The sequence below is a fragment of the Alosa sapidissima genome, chromosome 24 (assembly GCF_018492685.1).
Source record: "Alosa sapidissima isolate fAloSap1 chromosome 24, fAloSap1.pri, whole genome shotgun sequence".
Taxonomy (NCBI): domain Eukaryota; kingdom Metazoa; phylum Chordata; class Actinopteri; order Clupeiformes; family Clupeidae; genus Alosa; species Alosa sapidissima.
In genome coordinates this window covers 18949196-18970737 of record NC_055980.1, presented here as the reverse complement: position 1 = coordinate 18970737, position 21542 = coordinate 18949196, and the positions used below count along the sequence as shown (strand labels likewise).

The 21542-nt window shown below is 43.1% G+C and overlaps 2 protein-coding genes across 3 annotated transcripts; one reads left to right on the top strand and one right to left on the bottom strand.

The window, feature by feature from the left end:
- Positions 1-3164: 3164 nt before the first annotated feature.
- LOC121700102 (keratin, type I cytoskeletal 13-like) lies at positions 3165-7719 on the bottom strand. Its single transcript, XM_042082816.1, has 7 exons — positions 6984-7719; positions 6670-6752; positions 5728-5884; positions 4686-4847; positions 4368-4493; positions 3685-3989; positions 3165-3513 (listed from the first exon to the last, which is right to left on the bottom strand). The coding sequence occupies exons 1-7, from the start codon at positions 7710-7712 to the stop codon at positions 3384-3386; spliced, it is 1692 nt and encodes a 563-aa protein (XP_041938750.1). The 5' UTR covers positions 7713-7719; the 3' UTR covers positions 3165-3383.
- A 5269-nt stretch (positions 7720-12988) lies between these two features.
- Positions 12989-20699, top strand: LOC121700101 (E3 SUMO-protein ligase ZBED1-like). Of its 2 annotated transcripts, none has more exons than XM_042082815.1 (3): positions 12989-13512; positions 18911-18976; positions 19213-20699. In XM_042082815.1, the coding sequence occupies exons 1-3, from the start codon at positions 13479-13481 to the stop codon at positions 20676-20678; spliced, it is 1566 nt and encodes a 521-aa protein (XP_041938749.1). In that variant the 5' UTR covers positions 12989-13478; the 3' UTR covers positions 20679-20699. The 2 variants fall into 2 exon arrangements, with proteins under 2 accessions (XP_041938749.1, XP_041938748.1); XM_042082814.1 differs by lacking the exon at positions 12989-13512 and adding an exon at positions 16260-16748.
- Positions 20700-21542: the final 843 nt, after the last annotated feature.

The following is a 21542-nucleotide window of genomic DNA, read 5'->3' as shown; positions in this document are numbered from 1 at the left end:
GAACTTTATCATGATGCATAGTATCCTGGATCTATTGTAACTGACCTATTGTAATAACTGACCTATTATTCTATTAAATAAAAATCTGCCTGCCTCTATAAGAAATTCAACTTAGGGGTATAAATACTTATGCACCCTGTATTTTAATGAAGAACATTTATTTATTTACGATACATGATTATTCATTCACAAAGAAAATTGGTGTCCTTAAACTTTAAGGCATACTAAGAGAAAAAAATGATGTAAGTGAGAGGTTAACGAGAGGTTAACAGAACAGAAATACTGAACAGAAATACGGTCTCTTATGATGACAGGATGAAATATGCTCATAACAGGATGCACAGCACGCCAGTAAGGCTATAAAGAGGAAGGCCCCCCCCCCCCCTTTTTCTTATCAGCTGCCAGGAGCTCCCAGACACTCTGAGAACACAGACTCTCCCACTCCCTCTCTTTTGAGAGAACTTAGCTGGCTCAAAAAAAAAAATAATAATAATATATGTATTTATTTATTTATTTGTATAGCACCTTTCATACACAGAATGCAGCTCAAAGTGCTTTACATTTGGAGCATAAGAAGTGCTTTACTCTACCTAGGGTAGCTCTAATTCTAGAGACAAAACTCCTTTTGCTTGCAAAGGAACAAATAGGCATTAATAGTTACTTTTACTTTGATATAACCATTTGTACTCAATAAAGATAAAACCCTAACCATTGTTCGGGGCTTGTAAAAATAACCTCCAGGGTCATTTTTGTGTCTTATCTCAGGAACCGACCACACCAGGCACAAGCAAGGATAGAGAACTCGATTCTGCTAGAGGGAGTGGCAAATCGAACCGATCGTAAATCCCCAACCCCTGCAAAGGGGCCCTCGCCCTAGACACATACACTGAGGTAGAGTGGATGTGCTGTTAGAATGACTTCCAGCCCTGGGACTTACACACACACACACAAAGTCGTCAAAGTGAATAATTTGTTTCAACTCGCCACAATGTAGATTTATTAATGCACCCGTGATACCGGGGGGCGAACACGTCGCAGGGTGGGCGCCAGTGCGTGGATATCTCAAAAATTAAGCAATATTTCTATCGGGCGCCTACCATGGACTAGGCTGGGTGAACTCAGCCTGATCTGCCGGCGATTTCTTTTTCGATTTCTTAAAAGATTGAGCTTGGTCTGGCAAAAGCCAGACTAACCATGGACTTCATAGTTGCAAAATGTAAGGGAACATGAATCAGCCTAGATAGATAGATAGATAGATAGATAGATAGATAGATACTTTATTGATACCCAGGGGAAATTCAAGCCTATTATTTGCACGAACTAGATAGATAGATAGATAGATACTTTATTGATCCCCAGGGTATTGATCCCTACGTAGCAACGTAGAATGGACGGTAGCTCTTCAACTTGGCCCATTAAAATGTGTATGAACAGTCTAGCAACGCATTTCATGAAGGCCCTTTTGGACATGTCAGTTATTTGCACCACTGGGTAAAACTGCATTTTGTTTTAGACTACTGGTATTTAATTTGTGCATTGACAATAAAGCTGAATATCATATGAACTAGATGACTAAACTTATGCATATGTAGAAGAAGAACCATATACAAAAATCCATGACATGAATCTCTTCTTGATAGATGTTGAAAAATGCATGGAACTGACAGGGATTGTTTTGTTTAATAATAAATAAATAAATAAATACATTATGCTGCTACCTTCTGCTTTTCCCAAAATACAATGTAGCCTATAAGTACCTTTCATCAGTACAGTTGCAATGGATGGACTGTGATGAACTGCCCTACTTGTGATTGTTTAGAGATTTTAAAAGTTTTATAACAATGCTACAAATTTTTTGGCAAGTGCTACAAATCTATTCACCTTTGCAGCGCCAGTAGGCGACTTTGTGTGCGGCCCGCACACACACATTCCAAACAAGCATACACAAAAGTTTCAAGAGTGGGGGATGGAGTTGAAGATGGAGACATTCATTAATATGATTTATTTTTGCGGAATGGATGTACAGGACTGAGCGGCGGTCATATTTTGTACCGCTATGCGGTACATCTAATATATTCAATGTGTCACATACTGATTGAAACTCCCTCACTGATTTCTGATACAGTCTCCATTTCCAGGCCAGTGTTTCGCCATGACAAGCTGGTTTCTTCTGCTGCTCTTACATAACTTGCACCACTATGCCACTTTCTTTCTTACTTAGGTCAAACAGAACTACCCAAGCCTTTTATTGGCCTGACTTTGCACTAGTATTTTATTGACTGTCTATGCACAATTTCAACCAAATTTTGCTGCTCTAATTTTTTTCATTATTATATGTGCCCTCTTATTTACTTATTTACTTACTTTTTTGTTTACTTGAATGTTATGTTTGTCTGTGGACTTAAATTGGTAAAATATGTCTTGTCTTCACCGTGGGATAGTGAGAAACGTAATTTCGATCTCTTTGTATGTCTGGAACATGTGAAGAAATTGACAATAAAGCTGACTTTGACTTTGACTTTGACTTTGACTTTGACTTTTGGAGTGGGTCACGGAACAAGTCTGATTTTTGTTGAAGCACTTCCACACATAGGAATGTCTAAACTAGAGATTCCCAACTGCTTTAGCCCAATTTCAATTCCCAAAATCTCCTGCGGCCCACCCAAACATTTATTTACAATTCTGTAGCTGGAGCACTCGCTGAGGGTCTTGTTCTTCACATGTTCACTGTGATCTTGTTGAATTTTTCTACCTGACACAACGACCGCTCCAATAACACACATTAGTTTAGTATTACCCATAGTCTGTCAACCCCATTGAATATGTTCTGGACCAACATCAAATGAATATCACTTTGATGAATAGGCTTAAAATCTCTGGCTATGGTTTGAATTTGAACTACTGTACGTAATCACCTGTAATACCTTGACAGCCCACCAGAGGGCCATGGCCCACACTTTGGGAAACACTGGGCAAACCCGTTTAGCCTTTAGCCATTCCATCTATCACTAGCTGACTGCTGTCTACAGCATGCACGTCATAGTGATGTCAATAGCCCACTGGTTGACTAATGAAATCACTACCACTAATGTACCATACCTATGCATGAATTTGAAAGAATTACACACACACACTTTCACTGTACGTTTATGCATGGTCTCTTTATTGTCCAGCATAATGAGGGAGGCTCTCAGTGCACTGGACTAAAAAAAAGTCACACAGTGGATTCTCCCATCAGACACTTGATTATGGTTGGTCCTGACAGAGGTGGGGTCTGGACACGATTAGGCTCTTACTGGGTCTGGACACCCGTGGGCCCCACGCCAGTCAGGCCTGTTTGGGCCCAATGCCGGCTGCTGTCAGGTGGGCTTGAAGTGGATGGTTTAGTTAATGAGACGCCCAGAGGAAGTAGAGGAGGAGGATACCACCTGCCCATCAACCAGCTCTACCTCTTCTACGACGGTGATGACCTTGGTGGTGGTGGTGGAGGTGGAAGACGAGCCTGAGAGAAGGCTGTTGGAAGGGACAAAGAAAAGACATTTCACACTCTCATTCTCATGCCAACTCCTTTTCTTTCACATTGTGCCTTGTCCATCATTCTCTGAACTCATGTTGTGGTTGCGGTTACTGGTTAATTTGCCGATAGATTCATTCATGCTAACCGATTAGCGTATTAGCGATTACCTTGCGTCTCCATTCATGGTGAAACCTCCGGCCGCGCTGACACCTCCGTCCACGCTACTGCTAGTGATGGTGAGGCTTGAGCTTGCGCTTGCGCCTCTGTCCAGCAGTCTTCTGTACTCGGCGATCTCCATCTCCAGCCTGATCTTGATGTCCAGGAGCATGGAGTACTCCTGTCCCTGGCGCTCGAGGTCACCACGCAGCTGTGTGAGCTGACCCTCCAGGCTGCCCACCTGCATCTGGTAGCCCGAGAGCATGGACGAGTAGCGCGACTGCGTCTCCGCTAGTGTTCCCTCCAGCGACGCTTTCTGCAGGGGCGTGCGAATGAGGACAGTTTGAATTAGAGATGTTTTGCTTTGTTTTAGTTACTGTTAAAAGGTGATTCAACAGGGGAAAAGCATATGTGTCAAGTGAACAAAGGGTTTCCAATGGTTCCAAAAGTAGTACGGCAAGTTGCCAGAAAAAACAAGGTCAAGAACTACATTGTTTTAAACAGGAGTGCGTAGGTGGAAGATCAAGGCGTGGGAAAGGTAGGAAGGAAAACTATGCATAATGGATTATGATGAAATTGCTCCTGATTTTATTGCATGGCCTGACTTGTCATGTCCAGTGAAACGGCACGAGACATTGATCGATTGTGTGCAACAGTGCTGTGTTATGGAGCTGACGTGTACAGTATGTCTCACCATGCTGAGGAGTGTCTGAAGCTCAATTTCCAGGGACTGAACGGCGCTCTTGACGGAGTTGACCTCTGTCCTGCTGGTCTGAAGGACCTCTGTGCTCGTCATGACCTCCTTGTTAATCGTCTCCGACTACAAAACAGCAGCAGACAGAGAACACAGTGTGTGAGAAAGGACTTGAACACATTTCACAATAGAAGAAAATAGATCACCATTGTGTGTATGTGTGTATGCATGTAAATATGTGTATAAATGTATGTGCATGTGTGTGCTTTTTTTTTATTTTTATAAATGTATATGTGTATATCTGTGTATGCCACCCACCTTGGTCTGGAACCAGGACTCAAGTTCCCTCTGGCTCTTGGCTGAGACTGCCTCGTAGTGTTCCCGGATGTCGGCCATGATCTTGGTGAGGTCCTCCTGAGGAGCTGCGTTTACCTCCACGTGCACCTGGCCGGACATCTGAGCACGCAGGGCCACAAGCTCCTACCACAGAAAAATACAGTCACATATTCAGTATAGGTCCTCTCAAACCCAGACGTAATGCAGTGACATATTCAGTGTATGTCCTCTCAATGCCAGAGGTAATGCAGTGACATATTTAGTGTATGTCCTCTCAATGCCAGAGGTAATGCAGTGACATATTTAGTGTATGTCCTCTCAATGCCAGAGGTAATGCAGGAGGCAGATGGTGCAACATGACAAAAATCCCAAAACAATATTCACTAGTTATGTCACTCTTATCAAGACTTAATTTCTGGCAGTGCACTCAAATCAGTGAGTGAGTAGGTAGATATCTACGTCTATCTAAGTGTATCTGTGGTGTGCAAGGCAGTGCACTCAAATCAGTGAGTGAGTAGGTAGATATCTACGTCTTATCTAAGTGAATCTGTGGTGTGCAAGGCAGTGCACTCAAATCAGTGAGTGAGTAGGTAGATAGCTACGTCTTATCTAAGTGAATCTGTGGTGTGCAAGGCAGTGCACTCAAATCAGTGAGTGAGTAGGTAGATATCTACGTCTTATCTAAGTGAATCTGTGGTGTGCAAGGGAGAATTCTGTGGAATTCAAGTCACGGATATGCCCTTTTTCTCACAGTGTGAGTGGGAGACATACAGTACAGTACACCCATGCCTGGGGAGGGTCCTCCCATAGAGCGAGACTTGGGGCTTCGGCCTGTTCTCACTCTGCCACCTGCTCTGCACAGCATGTTGGGACAGAGCCGAGTGGAGCAGTTGGAGCTCGGGGGGGCCTGAGGCGCTAATCACAGCTTTGGCCACTCAGTCATCCTGACGTCGGCTTGGCTCTTTCTGAAGGAGGCACACATGAGAAGTGTGTGTTCCTGCCGTGTAATTAGCGTTGTGCTCACCTCCTCGTGGTTCTTCTTGAGGAAGACGAGCTCCTCTTGCAGGCCAGTGATCTGCATGGTCAGGTCATCCCTGGTCATGTTCAGCTCGTCCAGCACCCTCTTCAGACCAGCAATGTCCGCCTCCACAGACTGACGCATAGTCAGCTCGGTCTCGTACCTTACAGATATAGAGGTGGTGTTATGTCTTTTAGTCCTTTATCTAATCCAGTGTTTCTCAAACTTTTTCAGACCAAGGACCACTTAACCAATTAAACAAAAACTCACGGACCACTTAGTTAAAAAAAAGAGTAGACCTACTTCAACAGTATACACAATATGCCTACTGAACCACCTGCTTGTTGCCTTTGCACCTTGCTTATTGTGTCAGAGGATTCAAATGATTTAAACTGGCATATCTTAACTTTAACTGTTTTGGATAGACATACAAGTTGGTTCAATATTGCAAACAACTCATCTATATAATATTTTTCCACGTCTGTTCGCGGACCACTTGGGATAGCTTGCGGACCACCAGTGGTCCCCGGACCACACTTTGAGAAACACTGATCTAATCCTTAATTGCTGCTGCAATGCACATATTCTATTAAATAACAACCTCCGGGCTAAAATGGTATTGATATCTATCTTGAAATTGAAAATGCTACAGAGGAATGCATTCATGAACGTATTGCCATGTATACTGGTCATGCCATGCATGCTTATTGCCATGCATATTGGTCATGCCATGCATGTACATGTAGAAACTTCCATGCAAACTCTCTCAAACACAGCATACAATATTTACTGCATTTGGTAAATTTGTGTGCTTACGAGCAATCTATATCATCATGAGTTCATTGCATTTTGTAATTTCCCTATAGCTTATAGCAACAAGCTTTCTATCATTATTTTGGACTAAACCTAGCAAGAGGATTTCTGTTTTTCTCTCTGAGATAAACCTACTTGACTCTGAAGTCGTCCATGGCAAGGCTGGCATTGTCTATGGCCAGATGCACAGATCCCTTCAGCTGAATGGCCCCCTGGATCTGGAATACATCAGTAACACATGAATCAACACATCATCAATCATAGTGAACTGCTGCTGCATGGTTAAAAAACACGTTCCGTAAGAGAGCGAGACACAGAGTGGGCGTAGGCAGTGCACTCTCCTAGTCAGACATTAGACCCTGACAAGTGGAAGGGCTTCACTGCATATAATGCTCTGCTGTGCAGCCTCTGCTGCAGGTGGGGTAATTATGATGATTAGAGCAGCTCACCTTGGCCTGCAGGTCAGTGATGCTGGCCATGAAGGCACCGTAGTCGTGGCCAGCAGGTCCGACCCTACCCTCCAGGAACTGTCTGATCTTCAGCTCCAGCTCGGCGTTGGCCTTCTCCAGGGTCTGCACCTTGGCCAGGTAGGTGGCCAGACGGTCGTTGAGGTTCTGCATGGTGCCCTTCTCGTTGCCGATGACGCTGCCCTCCCCGCCCATGGACATGCTGAATCCACCGCCGGCGCCGAACCCGCCGCCTGCTCCGAACCCTCCGCCCGCTCCGAACCCGCCGCCCGCTCCGAACCCTCCGCCCGCTCCGAACCCGCCGCCCGCTCCGAACCCGCCGCCCGCTCCGAACCCTCCGCCGAAGCCGCCCGCCGAGGCGAAGCCGCCCGCCGAGCCCAGGCTGGTGGCGTTGGAGATGCGCACCCCGGAACCCCCAGCGCCCCCGTACACGCTGCCGGCCCTCATCATGCGGCCGCCGACGAGCCCGCCGCCCACACCCATGCCCCCTCCGGACAAGAACATGCGGGACGAGCCCATGGAGAATCCGCCTCCCATGGAAGAGCGGCTGGCGAAGACTGTTGCCATGGTGAAGAGAGGCTGGGAGGGTACTCTGGCTCTGACAAGAGAGGACTGAGTGTCGAGCTGGGGCTCTGAGTGGCTTTTTATCCACACTCCCTCTCCCACTCCCACAACCCCCCGAGCCAGACTCAGCCCTGCCCACCTCTCCATCACACTCCCAACATCTGTCGCCACAAGGCACACACACACACACATACACACACACACACACACCCACACACTACCCCCACCCCCGCTGGGAGTTTTATGTTTTATGCTCTGGCTTGTACACTGCCAAGCCCACAGCATTATTCATGCATGGATATATACCAGCGGGAGAAAGCTAACAGTGAATCTGCGTTATTGATTGAAGAAAGTGACATGAGAGAGAGCCAGAGGCTGTGATCAGACGTGATCAGACGGGACAGAGGGGCACTACTCCTGGCAGAGCTTGTGTTTGTTCTCTCATTCTCGCACACAGGAGTCACACGCATCTTGGGCTCACACACAACGAAAACATTGAGCGCGTTTGCCTGAGATTTGTATCTTATGGGCTGTTGTGGAAGTTTATCTGGGTCTAAAGATTATCTTTTATGGCAGACATGAAAGTACAATGGCAACATCCTTCCTCAGATTTAATTCTGAGGCATGGAACTATGCTTGTATAGCTGTACAAACAAAGACAATTCTGTAAAACAGGTCCACAAAATGGTGCTTACCACTTGTGCTAAAGACTGGCATTCATTTTCCAATGTGCAAAAGTGTGTCTGAGACTAATAATGGCAGTAGTAAGTATTAGGAATCCTTGCTCATAAATGGGATACTTTGTGGTGGTGGTAGGCTTGGTTAACATGCACATACTGACCTCTACAGGGGGACAAGACTTTTGGGTCTGAGGATTCAGCAAACTCTGCTCTCCAATGTGGTGTCTGTAAACACCAGACTATCTTTTTTTATGCTTATAGTTATGGTCAGTGGTTAAAGTGGGATTTGGCAGGTGGGGGAACCCTTTTCTTGGCAAACACCGCGCTCTCCCGATTGTTCTCGTTTCTTTACTTGTGGGTGCGTGATCCAGGGAACTCATAGAAAATAACAAATGGTCGCACTCCAAAAATCTTCTCTTTCTTGCTTTTTAAATCAATTTTAGCAACAGGGGATAATTAACAAACGTTTCGGCCTAATGGCCTTCGTCAGTGTGTTTCATCCCTATGGCTACTTCCTAGTTTTAAATAGGCAAGTTTACTCAATTAGTGACACCTGTCCTCATTAGCTCCGTATGAATTCAACAGGCGCTCCGACACATCAGGCCTCACCGGCCGTTCATCAGTCGGAGCGCTTGATGTCTCCAAAGTGCAACACAATCATATACATTCAGACAACGCACCACCACATATCGTATATAGTCAGACAATGATAAATACATAACAGACAATAAAATGTAAGTTACACTCAGAATGACACAATCACAGAAAGTCTTCATTCATTCCCTCTGGTGACATAGAACGTAGGCGATACATCCAGAAAGACTCCCTCTGAAGGAGCTTTTTGTCTGTATCTCCTCCTCTGCGAGGTTTTTGTATACTACGTTCTCCATACCAGTGCATTTTCAGATCTTCTAAAGTGTGATTCTTTTCTATGAAGTGTCTTGCTACAGGTGAAGTTATATCATTCCTACGAATGGCTGATTTATGTTCACTCGGTCTTGTTCTTAATTGTCGCGATGTTTTCCCACATATAATAACTGGCAACTGGCATTGCAAAAGATAAATTACGTTTTTCGTATAACAATTTATTAATGAATCTATTTTGTACAATTCTCCCGTGTGAAAGCAGCTGAACGTATTCGTTTTTAACATGTGTGGACAAGCAGCACAATTTCTGCAAGGGAAGCACCCCTTGATGAAGGAGGGCTTCCCTGTGCGAATCACGTCCGACCTTACAAATAGATTCTTTAAGTTACTCGACCTTTTATGAGTGAAGAGAGGTGGTAGGCTACAGCAAGTGTTATTCAAAGAGGTGTCTGTTGATAGAATATGCCAATGTGTATTCACAATTGATTTGATGGGTCTTGATAATTTGTTGTATGTGAGTGCGTAGTTCACTGAAAAAGGACGTGTCTGTTTTTTTTCCCTCTTCGATAGTAATTCTAATCTTTGCGACGATCTTACTTTCTCATAAGCTGGGGTCAACCATTCTTCAGGGTACCCCCGTGATCGGAATCGGTTAAGCAAAATTGACTGTTTTTCAAATTCCTCATCTGTCTCGCAGATACGTCGGACCCGGTATAATTGGCTAAGCGGCAACCCTCGTTTCAGCGCCACTGGATGGTGGCTGTCTGCACTCAACAACATGTTTTTGTCGGTCTCTTTACGAAATACTGTGGTGGATATTCGATTGTGTTGTTTCAATATTAAAACATCTAAAAAATGTATTGACTCCAAATCCCTCTCTGATGAAAATTTGATAGTTTCTAGTCTTGAGTTCAAAATGTGTGAACTCGGTCTCATTCCCTTTCCAAATCAAAAAACAGTCATCAATGTATCTTACCCAAAGTTTGACAAGATTGTTATTGTACACAAAATCCAGTTCAAATTTCCCCATGAACAGGTTAGCATAGCTTGGTGCCAATGGGGTGCCCATGGCTGTACCCTGCAATTGTAGATAATAATCGTTCTCAAATAGAAAGTAATTGTGGGTGAGAATAAACTCTGTTAAATCAGTGATAAAGTGTGTAGGTATGTCTAGTGGGGTTTCTAGTAAGTAGTGATTTAAAGCTTCTAGACCATCTTTATGAGGGATAGAAGTGTATAGAGAAGACACATCCAATGTCACAAACCAATCATGTTCATCCACATTTTGTATTTAAGTTGTAATCTGTTCAAAAGGTCAGTTGTGTCCTTCAAATAAGATGGTAACTTCCTAACAAGAGGTTGTAAGTGGTAATCAACAAATTCTGACACTTTCTCGGTGAGAGAAACCCTAAAATCCAGTGTTGGTGCAATGGGGGAAAATGACTCACAGTTGATATATTGAGTATTGTGGTGTAGCAATACTTTTTGGACAAGAATTGCTAGCCTCTTGGTCACCTCTGTACACGCAAAAAATTAACTCACCATTACAATACAACAGTTAAAAATCAACAGTGAACAGTTTTAAAATGTTGGTAAAACTACATTGAGGAAAATAGCTATAATAAACAATACATTAAATGCAATATAAATGATCAATAGCCTAATGAAAAACAAATACGCTAATATACAAATATTACATACATTATGTATAAATAAACTTTGTTTATATATAAATTTAAGAAGCTTTTTTCACACTTCACAAACACCAACTGGAGAACCTCACCACTCACCTCACACACACACCAATACTACCCCCCCCCCCCCACACACACACACACAATCTATTACACCATACCCCACAAACACCATAAACATACACCCTATTACTCCTCCCCCCCCCCACACACACACCATTTCACCCCTCACCCAAACACACAATATACCCACTCCCCCCACACACAAGTACACCCCCCTCCACCTAACCCCCCTACACACACAAACACACACGCACACAGGTACACCCCTCTCCCCCACACACCCTATTACCCCCCCACCCCTTGAACTTAAGAAGGAAACTGATAAGATGAGTGGCTCATAGGAGGAATATACACTGCCTGTCTGACCCAGGTGTGGCAAAAACATCCCACAGTCAGGTAGATCACAGAATCACATTAGGTCACAAACCACCTGAAGAGTCTGAGCTAAAATGTGTCATAATGGATATGTCAGCTACAGAAGGCAGTGTGTCACAATGGAATTCTAAGCCACAGCATCCTCTGCCACCATAAGTTGTTAAATCCCTTTAGTAAGCAAGATCATATGTGGCTGACATGAACTATGTGAAAAACATCAATACTATCATAAGAACAGGGACCTGAGACAAAAAAAACACTCAAGAATATCATACCACATTTTATATTTTGTGAATATACCACAAAATATAAAATACAAAAGGCAAAAGAAGGGAGAAACGTAACAGCTGATCTTCATCAAGGTGCTGGCAGAGGGCCCATTAGCAGCAAACTCAGTGGAGTAAACCATGCCAGACTGTGTAGACAGACCGAGAAGATCAAACAGAGACATGAGGTCCAGAGATTTGACCTCACACAATTGCAACCATCGGAGAAGAAGAGAGAGAAGTCAACCGCCTCTTAAGAACATGCGTGCTGGAACCAGACAAGAAGAACTTCCTCGATCTAAACACATTCTGTCCTTGTTCGACACCTTGTCCTTCACTAAAGGAGCCCCCAGTCAATCCCGAGGTGAGGATTGTCAGATAACAAGGGTTGATCATTTCAGTGTTCTTTTTAGAGATGAGGACCCTTGATGGTCATTCTATTACATGATCTCTTAAGAACATGTCTTCCATTGTGCAAATGACAAAGAATGTTCATGAGCAATTGCAGGCTCTCAGTAATACTCATTGAGCTGATCCAGTTTGGGGCTACAAAGAAGCTGAGTAATGTTGTAATGCTGAGTAAGCTGTATAGTGGCTGCCACTGCATTTCTGAGTTCATCATCTAGTGGAGATTCATGCCAAACTGGCAGCAATCCAGACTTATGCTACTGCAGTTTGTGTGTGTGACAGACAGATATGACTAAAACTGAACAAAACTGTAAAATTGGCTAACTGATGGCACAGTTGTAGGCCTAAGATTAAATGCCCGTCAATCAATGTCAATCAGCAGAACATACACATACTGTATTGCCCAATAACCAATAAAATATCCAATTAAAGGCACACTATGCAGGTTCTTTAGCTTAATATGCAAGTGTTTTAGCTTAATTTACCTTCATTTAACAGCTTCAGAGTCATTGGAATGGTTATATGACTTTTTTCCGGTTGAATGGTGGCCGTCTCGCTTCCCCCTAGCGCCTGTGAGCGGAAAAAAACACCCTTGCAACTGTGGGCCGGCGGGCCGACGGCCTCAGTGTCAGGAAGTATAACGAGTGTAACGAATTGCTTTACTGCATTCAAATACACATACACGCCAGGCACCGGCTAGAAAAAGGTAGCAATGGAGTTTCTCAGACATTCGTCATGACAGAGCCAGCGAAAAAGAAGCAAAAACTGAGAAAACAGTAAGGAAATTGCCAATACTGCATAGTTCACCTTTAAAACAGGTCGATATTTCATATGTGGAAAAACATCAGCAACATGGATTAATTGAGGAGTCAATACCATCATAAGACCAAGGACTTGAGACTTAACAAGACATTCAAAAGTAATTCAGAATCTGCAAGATTTAGAAAATTGCAAAAGGAAAGAAAAGCAAAAATATTTCATCATGATAAACTGATTGGATAGCCTAATTTATCATTAAATATGCTATGCCCTTTTTCAAAGCAAAAGTAGAGCAGTCATAAACCTTTGACCTATATTCCTCATTCAAAAGTGACTATGGTTTCAAGTAAATTGATGCTGTCATTGTATTGACATTCAAGGAGAGATCATTACAATGTTTTTTTTCTGTCCGTGTCTCCAGTGAGATCTCTTAAGGCCTCAACACATAGGTCTGGTGTGATTCATAAGTATAATTCACCAAATCACATACATCTTACTAGTGAGAAAAACTTCACCTTTTGACATGGAATATTTTCTAATGGATGTCAAGATGTGCCGAAAGAGAATTTTGGTGTGGTTAGACTCACCAATTTTGGTGTGGTTAGACATAATTTATTGACTTGTTATCACATTCTGACACATTCAATGAGATCAGTATCCCTGTGCCACACTGGAGATCATAGGCCTACTTCAAATGCTGCCCCTCCCTTGTTTATTTGGTTCCACCCCCTCAAACGGAAACAGTTTCTGATTCTCCCACTCATCACCCACAACACTCATAAAGGACTTTGATTAGCTCCAATGGGAAGTCGAAGAGTGCAAATGGCGAGTCCAGGTGAGTTTCTTGAAGGTCAATGCAGAGGCAGTTACGGGCAGGCAGGCAGGCAGGGGTGCTGCTGAGGGGACTCACCTGTCCCTTTGTCCCTTAATGTCTATGTGCCATTTTGAGAAGGCTTACCTGTAGTCTAGTCTTTTAACAATTTAACGATAGCCTAAGTGCAATTAACCGTGAACGTTTAATAATAATGTATGAAATGTAGTTCATGGTGAAACCAATAAAAATAGCTCCAAGCACACTTAACAGTTCATAGTATGAATGGAATTGCCGTGTGTTTGTTTAGAACGTCACACTCTTGTAGCGTTCAGAGTTTGTCAGGTTGATTTTAAAAACACACTCATAAGCTCTCAAGATCTTTGATATGGCAAGGGGAAAGCACAGCGAGGGAATGCAAAAGTGTGATTTGGCAAATAAGAGGTCTGAACTCTCCTACTACATTCTATTTGTCTCTCGTACTGACTTCGTATTGTGAGAATCTACAGCACTTCCTATGTTGTGTCTGACTTTCGTTTTGTGTGAAAGTGAAACTGGCTGGTTTGCATGTTGTGCAACATCCTCATATCCTACGAATGGCTGATTTATGTTCACTCAGTCTTGTTCTTAATTGTCGCGATGTTTTCCCACATATAATAACTGGCAAGGGCATTGCAAAAGATAAATTACGTTTTTCGTATAACAATTTATTAATGAATCTATTTTGTACAATTCTCCCGTGTGAAAGCAGCTAAACGTATTCGTTTTTATCATGTGTGGACAAGCAGCACAATTTCTGCAAGGGAAGCACCCCTTGATGAAGGAGGGCTTCCCTGTGCGAATCACGTCCGATCTTACAAATTGATTCTTTAAGTTACTCGACCTTTTATGAGTGAAGAGAGGTGGTACAGCAAGTGTTATTCAAAGAGGTGTCTGTTGATAGAATATGCCAATGTGTATTCACAATTGATTTGATGGGTCTTGATAATTTGTTGTATGTGAGTGCGTAGTTCACTGAACAAGGACGTGTCTGTTTTTTTTCCCTCTTCGATAGTAATTCTAATCTTTGCGACGATCTTACTTTCTCATAAGCTGGGGTCAACCATTCTTCAGGGTACCCCCGTGATCGGCATCGGTTAAGCAAAATTGACTGTTTTTCAAATTCCTCATCTGTCTCGCAGATACGTCGGACCCGGTATAATTGCCTAAGCGGCAACCCTCGTTTCAGCGCCACTGGATGGTGGCTGTCTGCACTCAACAACATGTTTTTGTCGGTCTCTTTACGAAATACTGTGGTGGATATTCGATTGTGTTGTTTCAATATTAAAACATCTAAAAAATGTATTGACTCCAAATCCCTCTCTGATGAAAATTTGATAGTTTCTAGTCTTGAGTTCAAAATGTGTGAACTCGGTCTCATTCCCTTTCCAAATCAAAAAACAGTCATCAATGTATCTTACCCAAAGTTTGACAAGATTGTTATTGTACACAAAATCCAGTTCAAATTTCCCCATGAACAGGTTAGCATAGCTTGGTGCCAATGGGGTGCCCATGGCTGTACCCTGCAATTGTAGATAATACTCGTTCTCAAATAGAAAGTAATTGTGGGTGAGAATAAACTCTGTTAAATCAGTGATAAAGTTTGTAGGTATGTCTAGTGGGGTTTCTAGTAAGTAGTGATTTAAAGCTTCTAGACCATCTTTATGAGGGATAGAAGTGTATAGAGAAGACACATCCAATGTCACAAACCAATCATGTTCATCCACATTTTGTATTTAAGTTGTAATCTGTTCAAAAGGTCAGTTGTGTCCTTCAAATAAGATGGTAACTTCCTAACAAGAGGTTGTAAGTGGTAATCAACAAATTCTGACACTTTCTCGGTGAGAGAAACCCTAAAATCCAGTGTTGGTGCAATGGGGGAAAATGACTCACAGTTGATATATTGAGTATTGTGGTGTAGCAATACTTTTTGGACAAGAATTGCTAGCCTCTTGGTCACCTCTGTACACGCAAAAAATTAACTCACCATTACAATACAACAGTTAAAAATCAACAGTGAACAGTTTTAAAATGTTGGTAAAACTACATTGAGGAAAATAGCTATAATAAACAATGCATTAAATGCAATATAAATGATCAATAGCCTAATGAAAAACAAATACGCTAATATACAAATATTACATACATTATGTATAAATAAACTTTGTTTATATATAAATTTAAGAAGCTTTTTTCACACTTCACAAACACCAACTGGAGAACCTCACCACACACACACACACACACCAATACTACCCCCCCCCCCCCCCCCCCCACACACACACACACACACAATCTATTACACCATACCCCACAAACACCATAAACATACACCCTATTACTCCTCCCCCCCCCCACACACACCATTTCACCCCTCACCCTCACCCAAACACACAATATACCCACTCCCCCCACACACAAGTACACCCCCCTCCACCTAACCCCCCTACACACACAAGCACACACGCACACAGGTACACCCCTCTCCCCCACACACCCTATTACCCCCCCCACCCCTTGAAGTTGAGAAGGAAACTGATAAGATGAGTGGCTCATAGGAGGAATATACACTGCCTGTCTGACCCAGGTGTGGCAAAAACATCCCACAGTCAGATAGATCACAGAATCACATTAGGTCACAAACCACCTGAAGAGTCTGAGCTAAAATGTGTCATAATGGATATGTCAGCTACAGAAGGCAGTGTGTCACAATGGAATTCTAAGCCACAGCATCCTCTGCCACCATAAGTTGTTAAATCCCTTTAGTAAGCAAGATCATATGTGGCTGACATGAACTATGTGAAAAACATCAATACTATCATAAGAACAGGGACCTGAGACAAAAAAACACTCAAGAATATCATACCACATTTTATATTTTGTGAATATACCACAAAATATAAAATACAAAAGGCAAAAGAAGGGAGAAACGTAACAGCTGATCTTCATCAAGGTGCTGGCAGAAGGCCCATTAGCAGCAAACTCAGTGGAGTAAACCATGCCAGACTGTGTAGACAGACCGAGAAGATCAAACAGAGACATGAGGTCCAGAGATTTGACCTCACACAATTGCAACCATCGGAGAAGAAGAGAGAGAAGTCAACCGCCTCTTAAGAACATGCGTGCTGGAACCAGACAAGAAGAACTTCCTCGATCTAAACACATTCTGTCCTTGTTCGACACCTTGTCCTTCACTAAAGGAGCCCCCAGTCAATCCCGAGGTGAGGATTGTCAGATAACAAGGGTTGATCATTTCAGTGTTCTTTTTAGAGATGAGGACCCTTGATGGTCATTCTATTACATGATCTCTTAAGAACATGTCTTCCATTGTGCAAATGACAAAGAATGTTCATGAGCAATTGCAGGCTCTCAGTAATACTCATTGAGCTGATCCAGTTTGGGGCTACAAAGAAGCTGAGTAATGTGGTAATGCTGAGTAAGCTGTATAGTGGCTGCCACTGCATTTCTGAGTTCATCATCTAGTGGAGATTCATGCCAAACTGGCAGCAATCCAGACTTATGCTACTGCAGTTTGTGTGTGTGACAGACAGATATGACTAAAACTGAACAAAACTGTAAAATTGGCTAACTGATGGCACAGTTGTAGGCCTAAGATTAAATGCCCGTCAATCAATGTCAATCAGCAGAACATACACATACTGTATTGCCCAATAACCAATAAAATATCCAATTAAAGGCACACTATGCAGGTTCTTTAGCTTAATATGCAAGTGTTTTAGCTTAATTTACCTTCATTTAACAGCTTCAGAGTCATTGGAATGGTTATATGACTTTTTTCCGGTTGAATGGTGGCCGTCTCGCTTCTCCCTAGCGCCTGTGAGCGGAAAAAAACACCCTTGCAACTGTGGGCCGGCGGGCCGACGGCCTCAGTGTCAGGAAGTATAACGAGTGTAATGAATTGCTTTACTGCATTCAAATACACATACACGCCAGGCACCGGCTAGAAAAAGGTAGCAATGGAGTTTCTCAGACATTCGTCATGACAGAGCCAGCGAAAAAGAAGCAAAAACTGAGAAAACAGTAAGGAAATTGCCAATACTGCATAGTTCACCTTTAAAACAGGTCGATATTTCATATGTGGAAAAACATCAGCAACATGGATTAATTGAGGAGTCAATACCATCATAAGACCAAGGACTTGAGACTTAACAAGACATTCAAAAGTAATTCAGAATCTGCAAGATTTAGAAAATTGCAAAAGGAAAGAAAAGCAAAAATATTTCATCATGATAAACTGATTGGATAGCCTAATTTATCATTAAATATGCTATGCCCTTTTTCAAAGCAAAAGTAGAGCAGTCATAAACCTTTGACCTATATTCCTCATTCAAAAGTGACTATGGTTTCAAGTAAATTGATGCTGTCATTGTATTGACATTCAAGGAGAGATCATTACAATGTTTTTTTTTCTGTCCGTGTCTCCAGTGAGATCTCTTAAGGCCTCAACACATAGGTCTGGTGTGATTCATAAGTATAATTCACCAAATCACATACATCTTACTAGTGAGAAAAACTTCACCTTTTGACATGGAATATTTTCTAATGGATGTCAAGATGTGCCGAAAGAGAATTTTGGTGTGGTTAGACTCCATAATTTATTGACTTGTTATCACATTCTGACACATTCAATGAGATCAGTATCCCTGTGCCACACTGGAGATCATAGGCCTACTTCAAATGCTGCCCCTCCCTTGTTTATTTGGTTCCACCCCCTCAAACGGAAACAGTTTCTGATTCTCCCACTCATCACCCACAACACTCATAAAGGACTTTGATTAGCTCCAATGGGAAGTCGAAGAGTGCAAATGGCGTGGTGGTCTGAACTCTCCTACTACATTCTATTTGTCTCTCGTACTGACTTCGTATTGTGAGAATCTACAGCACTTCCTATGTTGTGTCTGACTTTCGTTTTGTGTGAAAGTGAAACTGGCTGGTTTGCATGTTGTGCAACATGCTGCTTTGAATGTTATGTTCCTCACATCCTTTACTATACAGTAAATATACGGCACCACACTTTATCTCAATTGAAATTCTGGACAAGGTTCATTGAGATAACATATACGGAGCAACGGAAAAAAACATCAAAAACTTTTTTCAAAAACTGCTTTAATGTCATCATGTTAAGCCAGCCTTCATGGTTGTGATTGGTGCCCGGGTTTAGGAACATTGGAAATGTCTTTACCAGACAGACTTGCAGAGCTTATCCTAGGTTGTCATGTAGAAAACAAAGATCTTTTAAAATAGTAGTTCTAAAGAGTGAAACAACAACAAAAAATAACTGCTATTCCATGTGTCAAACAAGAAGACCGAAAACAAGATACAAATATTAACTGGTGCTGTTAAATCTGTTTGCTTGAAATAGGCAGGAAGCGATGCAGGAGGATGGCTGAGTTACAAGCTATCACTGTACCTCAACAAGTCTCTCAAGGTTAGTATTCATGACCTTTTACGACTCTAAAATCATGGACCTTTATCCTAAATGTCTTTAATTAGCCATGTCTTCAAAACTGTGCATATAATAAATATAATAATTACATATACACATTATAAATGATATAATCCTGTAACTATTTATCTTTAAACAGAATAGCATTTTGTTGACAAACTGAGGGAAAAGAGATCACAAAGTTCATGGCAGTTAATCAACAATGGTATTCCTTTCAGGAGATGAGCTTCTGAAGCACCACCTGTTAAAAATGCTGGTAACTGACCTGCTGCCCTTTAGCAAAGTGAAAGACGTGGGCTTTCGAGCCTTCTGCCGGGGCCTGAACCCGACCTTTGACCCGCCGTCCTCCGCGCTGTGGGTGCGCACAGAGCTCCAGAGCGTGTACGAGTACATCAAGGCTGAGGTGCATAACATGCTGCAGTCGGTCCCAGAGGTGGCTCTGACCGCTGAGATGTGGACACACACCTCGGAGGGCGTCTACTTGACGGTCAGCTGCCACTTCATCGATCGCTACTGGAAGCGGCGGAACTGCCTGCTGGAGACGGTGGCTTTAGGCTCGGACAGAGATGCGGCCCACGTGGTCGAGCAGCTTCTGAAGACGTCTAGCGACTGGGGCATCGCTGAGAAGGTCAAGGTGGTCGTGTCCAACGTGAAAAGCAAAGACAGCATGACGGAAAGTTGCGAGGCCAAAGGCTGGGTGCACATGCGCTGCTTCGTGTGCACTCTGGACATTGTGTTCCGTGAGGCGCTCGCCCAGCTCGACGAGCCGTCGTGGCGCATGCCGCTGCTCCTGCGCAAGTGTCGTGCCATCGTGCGCTTCTTCCAGCAGGACCGCGATGCCCAGCGGCAGCTCCGTGCCAACCAGGAGAACCTGAATCTCAGCCCACTGCGGCTCGTCCAGGCTGCCGCGGACGACACATGGCTGGACGTGGGCACCATGCTCCAGCGGTTGTCCCAGCAGCGAGACGCCATCAACCTGGTGCTCCTGCAGCATGTCAAGGAGGACCTCTGGCTGAACGATCGCGATATGGAAAAAATAAATTCTGTACTAGCTGCTCTGCAGCCCCTCAGGGACACGGCAAAGGTGATGGTGAGCGACGGGTACGAGTCACTCTCCAACATCATCCCGCTCGTCGACAACCTGCAGAAGTCAATGACCCGGCTGTCCGAGGATGGCAATCAGGTGGCCAAGGCGCTGGCAGACGTCTGCATGAGGCTCTTCGGCCACGCGGGGGACAACCGCTGGATGGCCTTGAGCACTGCGATGGACCCGCGCTTCAAGAACATCATGCTCTTCAGCAGCAGGGCGCAGACGATCGAACAGAAACTCCAAGCGGAGCTGAAAGTTCTGTGCCCGAGTAAAGACGCCAGTCCATTGGGCTTTGGGACAGAAGAAGTGGACGCGATACTGACGGAGTACAAGAGCACCAACACGATGGTCAGAGATCAGAACCCGCTCGACTTTTGGAGACTGCCCAGGGGGTTTAAGAAGCTAAGCCACGTCGCACGTAAGTATCTTACAGTCGTGTCGACGGCCGTCCCTCTACAGAGGGCCTTCAACCCAGAAATTTCCAGAAGGGTGCACCACAGCAGGTGTCACCTGGAGCCTGAGAACGTGAACTTGATGATGTTCCTGAATGGACACTGGTCCATCGAGAGCAGTAACTCACCAGAGTCAGATTAAATTTTGTTTTCATACCTTTTATATGTGGATAACCTCAGTTAATTTTGTACAATTCTGTGTTTCTGGCCTTACTGATATACTGATGGGATAAGTCGTGCCACTTGAATAGGTAGGATGAAATTTGAAATATTTAGAAATATATCAGAATATATTTTTGATAAAAACTACAATGCAATTGTACAACTTTTAATGTTGGTTTATTAATGACATAGACATAGTGAGTACCAAACCTGAATAAACAATACCACCTAGTGGTAAAACAAAAGAATTGAGGTCTAAAAAATGCATATTGAAATATAATATCTAGTGGTATACTAGTACAAGTGTGTTGGTCATTAAATATAGCCAAAATCAAAGTAAAAATATATATTTAGGCAACCACATTTCAATCTGCAGTTTGAATAAACAATGCCAAACAATGATTTATCAACATTTTTGTAACAAAGTCAGCTATTGCTCACTGAAAAATGTAAAGCAGGCAGACACAAGTACATTCTACCTCTGACTGTCTGTCTAGCCCCTCCATCATGGAGTTTTTGTTTTGTTTTGTTTTCCGAAATGATCTGGGGACGCCATGGTGACCACTTGAGGTTGACAGCTGAGCTAATGCTCCAGCTTGGTGATGCTGTCGAATCAAACAAAGCAGGCTGTCCCATCGATTGGCATGTGCTGCCTTTATGTAAATATAGAGAAGGTCCACGTTAACCAGAGGAGACACAGAATATACATTACCACTGTGGATTATTTCCTATACCAAAAAAGTGGCATCACTCTAAAATTGAATAATTAGAAACGAAGCATACAAAGCATAGGATAAAGCAAGCCATTTGGGGCTATTTGATTACATAAGATGAGGGTTAAGTT